Source organism: Perkinsus marinus, assembly GCF_000006405.1.
Source record: "Perkinsus marinus ATCC 50983 genomic scaffold scf_1104296964286, whole genome shotgun sequence".
Classification (NCBI taxonomy): domain Eukaryota; phylum Perkinsozoa; order Perkinsida; family Perkinsidae; genus Perkinsus; species Perkinsus marinus.
Window position 1 is genome coordinate 89,820 of NW_003204723.1, and position 6,076 is coordinate 95,895.

Consider the following 6,076-nt stretch of genomic DNA (forward strand, 5'->3'; position numbering starts at 1 on the left):
CTGAGCACCACTGAGAAAAGCGGACATATATCTCCAACACTGCGCACTTACGTGTATCGAGTTTGTGTATTGCCGGCTCAGGCGTTCCACGTTAGAAGCGTTAACACGCCATGTGGTCGATGTCATCCTCTCCGGTGTCAAGCGGACTGAAGTATGTCACTATCGCTGCCAAGAAGACTCATTGCCCTTGATATATTGATCAAGTCGCTTACGACTTCGGAGAAAACCATCGGGGGGCGTTGAGGGTCGGCGCTTTACCCTCGAAAGGACTGTCCAAGAGACTTCTCCATTTATACACATTAATGGAAGGCTATAGTGGCGCTAGGCTAGGCTACATAATGAGATGGCCTAGCAGAACACAATAAGAGAAGAGAAGACGCTCATCAGAGAAACACATAACGATGATGGTCAGCTTCCATTCACATAGCAAAAGTACGAACACGATCCTGATCAGTTACTTGTACATGATAGGTGCGTGGAGACAAGTACACGGAATAGTTGTACGTAGGCGTTATGTTGAAGCCGCATCTTCATATCTGCCACTCAACCATCGACAGTATGCGAATACTACCCTTCAAAAGGTGTAATGAGCGAATGGAAATGCTCAATATGCCTCATATTCTACTCAAACGGTAGTCAGTCCTTCTCCTTTGAACCATATCGCATGCGTACAATACGAGCGTGCTCCTTCGGGCCATATCCCATGCGTACAATACGAGTGTGCTTCTTTGGACCATATCGCATGCATACACTGCGGAGAGTTCCTTTTTCAGCTTAGCCAAGCGTTGGACAATACCAGTCTCCCCCTCAGGAAGCACTCGAACTTCTCGCACAGTATCACGGTGCTCGGCTCCTCAAATGCCCATAATCATCTCATTCGTTCTTCTCCCATTGCTACCTTTGGTCAAGTGCTTGGATGAGGAAACTGTGGAGTTGGCTTTTATGGGTTTCAAACATAAGTAAGGTGGCAATCAGATCGTGTTGCATTATGATGTTTTGATTTGCAGGTTCGGTAAAAATTACGAGTCTAAGGAGGAAGAAGTCAAAAGGAATGCCATCTTTCAAGCCAACCTCCAGCACATCGAGCAAGTCAACGCTAAAGGTGGGTAACATCATATCGGCCATAAGCCGAGTGTCGAGCTATGCAGATCTGTCTTACAAGCTGGGCGTCAATGAGCATGCGGACCTCACACACGAGGAGTTCGCCGCTCTGAAACTCAGCACTTTGGATACGAGTACGAGGAGGGATGATGAGTTTGTTGTTGAAGGTAGGACCAGCTGAACATGCCAGCTTGAGCCTCTTTGTCTCAGTTAACACTACACAGCTCCCAACCTCGGTGGATTGGAGAAATAAGAGTGTATTAACCCCAGTTAAGGATCAAGAGTTCTGTGGGAGCTGCTGGGCTTTCTCCGCGATCGGTAAATCCCTTGGACGTGCTTGTGTGAACCTTTGCAATTTTCAGGTGCCCTCGAGGCGCAGTATGCCATTGCTACGGGTAAGCTCTTGTCACTCTCCGAGCAGCAGCTTGTGGATTGCAGTCACAAATATGGGACCAAGTAAGTGGCACCACATGCCTGTGTTTCTCATTGCATATTGATGCCATATTCTCTTGCATTTTCTCATTGCATTCTCTTGTGCATATTCCCTGTGGGAAACTCTCACACTGTTTTCATCTCAGGGGTTGTAGAGGAGGCTACATGGGGGATGCTTATGAGTACATAAAGTCAGCTGGCATCGATCAAGAGTCAACCTACCCTTATAAAGGTTGGGACGAGCCATGTCGCCCCCGTGAGAAAAAGGCTGACGGCATCCCGGTAAGATTAGTACTTAACAGTACTATCATCCTTTTCACAGGCCGGCGAGGTTACCGGCTCTTACATACTGTATTGGACTGAGCAGAGCTTGATGGACGCGCTGGCGTATGCTCCGGTCTCCGTCACCATGGATGCCTCGGGTGCCGATTTCGGACTTTACGAATCCGGAGTGTATTCGTCTAGTAAGATTTGCGCCCAATGCTGATGTGTACAGAATATTACGAGTTTAGCAACCTGTAATGGAACAGTTAATCACGCTGTTGTGGCGGTTGGTTATGGCACCGAAAATGGATCAGAGTAAGATCGAATAATGTAAATGTTCGCTGCAGTTTTTGTCTTGTTGTCAGTTACTTCATTTTCAAAAATTCTTGGGGATCCTCCTGGGGCATGGGTGGATACTTCTATTTGAAGCGGGGAGTTGGTGGTTTCGGTGAGCTTCCACACTCATCATGACATCCGCGAAATCGTCCTCTTCAGGTGAATGCAACATTCTCGAGTATATGGTTGTTCCGACGCTCAAGTCTCGCTAGATCCGCTGGAAGATTCAGTATCATCACGATTCGTCAATAGACATCATGAGAATTTGCTCTCAATAATGGTTCGCCTTCATTGTGCCAGAATAATCCCTTCCCCTTACCCGATCTTCGCTCTATCAGAGTGAAACCTTCAGAGCACCAGATGTTAAAGGTTTTACATTTCACAGGGCATTGGGGGTATTTATTTTTCCCAGTAAGTTCTCGTAAAACAGAGCTCGAGAGTTTCAGTATTTTGTTGTGTTTGATGAAGGAGTCGTTATAAGCAATATGAGGGAATGTCCACATGGCCAACTACATCATGTAGTCTACATGTGTCGGTGACAACATGAAAATTTGAAGGATGTCTGGGGCCCCCGGGGGGGTCTTATTGGTTTGAAACCAATGGTTTCTGAACACCACCCAAGTTCATAGACAAATTGCTATATTTTGCGAGAGAACTCCTGAGCTTAACTGAGTGATCGATGATATATCCCTCGAGAACTGCCCATAGACGTCGGAACTCAGCGACAACCTAATCTTGGGAATTTTCAACCTTCCAAGAAAACGTCAAGTTACTATACAAATCCTTCCTGTGACTAAACGCCATGCTATAGATCATCAAGCTGTACGGTCATGTTCTCCTCTGTGTATTGTATGCTGATAAATGGCATTGTGAGGAAATATTGTACACAAGTGTCTCCTGTAATTTTAGATTCTTGTGATACTAGTCTCCCTTGCTAGCCTAGCGTATACTTTATGATTACTGTATTGATCATTAGTTAAGAACCACTTGTTAATAACTCCTGTTGAGTTATCTAATCCTAGCAGACATAATCAAAATTTAATGCGTGTCAATTCGAATTGCAAAACAGAAAGAATGAACGTTTTACAAGATCAGTAAGAAACGATCGTAAAACATATCGTATGAATAATGCAATCATTGATATAGAGAAAGCAGCAGATAGTGAGAAGTTGGGGACGTAGCAGATGATCTGTTACGTCCCCAATTTTTCCACCATTCATCGTGATTTCGTAAAAGAAAAGGGATCCTACTTGTTGCGTGTAACCCTAGTGCCACTCGAGACAAAATTACTGCCTTCACCGGGCCCCCTTTTGCTCATAGAACTAGGACCAGTCTCTCAGCATAGTGGAAGTATCCATATAACAAGCATACACTAGGAGTTTGGTTGGCTAAATCGAACTCCCGATCGACTTATTGAGGCGCGTGCTAAAATGACCGTGCGCAGGCGCGCAAATTCCTCAAGCAGTTCTGTTGTCCGCAACCCAGATGGCCAAGAACAGCTTCCTAACTGCAGAAGAAAAGGCTATAATAGTGAAGTGGCTTGCTGATGGCATGAGAACGCTGGAAATCGCGAAGAAACTGGGCCGAGATCATCGTACAATCATTCGTTATACGAACGATCCTTCGAAAAAGTACACGCGGCGGGGTAGAGCATACAAAACTTCAGTGTCACCGCGAGAAAGGACCGATATCAAGCGGGCACTGAACAAGGACCCGCTATGCACCAGCAAAGAGATTTTTAAAGCTGCTGGGGTTGAAACAGGATCGAAAAGCACGCGATGCAAGATGTTACGTGACATTGCAAAAGTTAGAAAGGCTGATCCAAGCCGATTTTAACCGAAGTTCACAGGGAAGAGAGGGTCCAGTGGGCGCGGGGTAATACGAAGACAGACTTCGGAAAGGTATTGTGGACTGACGAGTCACGAGCAACCTTGGATGAACCCGACGGCTGGGCACGAGGATGGGTGCAAAATGGTGTCGAGTGTCCAGGCCGTTCAAAGAGACAGCAAAGTGGGGGAGGGTGTATGATAATATCATACATACTGATCATAATGATATGGGCAGGAATCGGGGGGGGAGGGGGTAATGGGCCCAGTTCGAGTGGAACAAGGCGTCAAAATGAATTCACAGGATTAGGAAGCTCGTTGTTCTCAGTCTGTAAGTCAACGAGTTAGATACACGAAGCTCCCGGGGAGGCCCGGGCCGTTTGCGGCCGTTTCCGGCCACTGAGGGTTGATAATAACAATATCGCGAGAAAACGTGACTTATGGTGATGGCCTTGTCAACTTTCCGTAGTCAAGGCAGCGTGGGTGAATCATTTTAGAGTGTCACAAGCGACTGGTGTTCCAGACTGAGATATTAGGCGACATTCGGTCACAGATATGCGACCATGGTATACCCCATAGGCATAAGTAGACACCCAGGCACTTAATTCTTTGAACGCCCACACTGCACAAGTACATTCAGTCACTTCTATATGATTATGTTGGTCAATAGTTAACCCTGGGTAATCGGAGATACTGGAAACGTAGTCATTCGTATTTCACGGTTCAGGCGTCCTTCGTCTACATGCTGCGCGTTGTAATCTGGGATAGCATTCTCTCCACTCTGTATAGCCTTGTGTTCCCTAGGAAGAGTCACAGTCCCACTTATTGAGGCTTGGACTATTGCTCGATCCATCGAGTTGTCTGAATATAATCACATCCTATGAGCCTTGATTACTCCTCCTCGGAGCATTCTTTTGCCTGAGTAGATCAAAGCACTCGGTGTTCGCATACACGCGTGACAGGACGAGCGCTTTTTGCCACTAGCCGTTTCATTTGGCTCGGCACTGGTTTGCATCCAATTTGGCTCTTTGGGTCAGTGGAACTTTGGGTTAAGGCACCTGTCCTGTCCGCTGACGCGGTCGACAAGTTGTCGTACCTGACCGCGAGTTGGAACCAGTTAACTTTAGGTTCTTCCGTTCCGTCCTAAATGTATTCGCGTGACACTAGCAATAGCAGGTCTAGTGGTGAGTGCCTGCATAACTTGCCTAATTTTCACCTTAAACACATCAGACATTTGCGATTACACCTTGCTTTCAGGGTCCAAAGACGCTTTTCCCGACGAGGACTGTATCGTTGAAATAAGTGGATCCCCTATCAATAACGGTGTGTCACGCAGCGCCTCGCTAACAGCGAGTCACATGACCCTTTCACCCAATTGTGCTATTCAGGCACTGTTCGAAGGAAAACTCCTCAACACAATCCACCAGAAACTCCAAGAAATGCCAAACGCTCGCTGTTGAAATCGCCCTCGATACTCTGCACAAGCCCGATCAAAAGAGTCAAAGCGAACAATGGTAGTGTCCAACACCGAACTAGTATATTTTCATCGTCGTACTATGATAGTATTATCAATTCAGACAAAAAGGCTAAACGTAACGACGACGGTTTTGAGAAGTACAAATTATACTTCGACAAGAACTCGATGGACAAGACCGTAACTTGCAAGCGGTGCAACAAGAGACTATCTCTCAACAAAGGATATAGTTCCTTGGAGACGCACCCTTGCTATAAGAAGGCTGCACAGCCAGCCGATGACTCCAACAAGAGAAAGCCAGCTCTAATGCAAAAATTATTGGCCAAGGCCGATTTCGAGAGAATAAGTGCGCTAGTTGTCGAAATGATAGGAATAAGCCATAACGGTTATGGCATAACCGCGAATGTGGCCAATGCTCCAGTCCTTTATCACAGATAGTCCTTGACGGATTGCCGTTATGTACCGTTGACCGTCCTGCCAGGACGGTCCTGGCTTGGTTGCGTCGATCAAGTACCTCACAGCCAGCAGATCCGATAAAGGATACAAGATACCGAGTCGAAGACAATAGGAAAGTGAGCCACATAAGACAAAGTGTTCAAGCGCTGAGCAGGTTACTAGACACGCATCTACACGGTCGTATCCA

The 6,076-nt window shown here is 46.5% G+C and overlaps 1 protein-coding gene across 1 annotated transcript; it reads left to right on the forward strand.

Moving 5' to 3' along the window:
- Nucleotides 1-858: 858 nt before the first annotated feature.
- Pmar_PMAR025740 (cathepsin L, putative) lies at nucleotides 859-2,345 on the forward strand (the record flags this gene model as incomplete). Its single annotated transcript, XM_002770667.1, has 10 exons — nucleotides 859-959; nucleotides 1,008-1,102; nucleotides 1,149-1,268; nucleotides 1,312-1,419; nucleotides 1,464-1,557; nucleotides 1,680-1,815; nucleotides 1,856-1,997; nucleotides 2,046-2,112; nucleotides 2,163-2,245; nucleotides 2,293-2,345. The coding sequence occupies 10 exons, from the start codon at nucleotides 859-861 to the stop codon at nucleotides 2,343-2,345; spliced, it is 999 nt and encodes a 332-aa protein (XP_002770713.1).
- Between the last annotated feature and the right edge of the window lie 3,731 nt (nucleotides 2,346-6,076).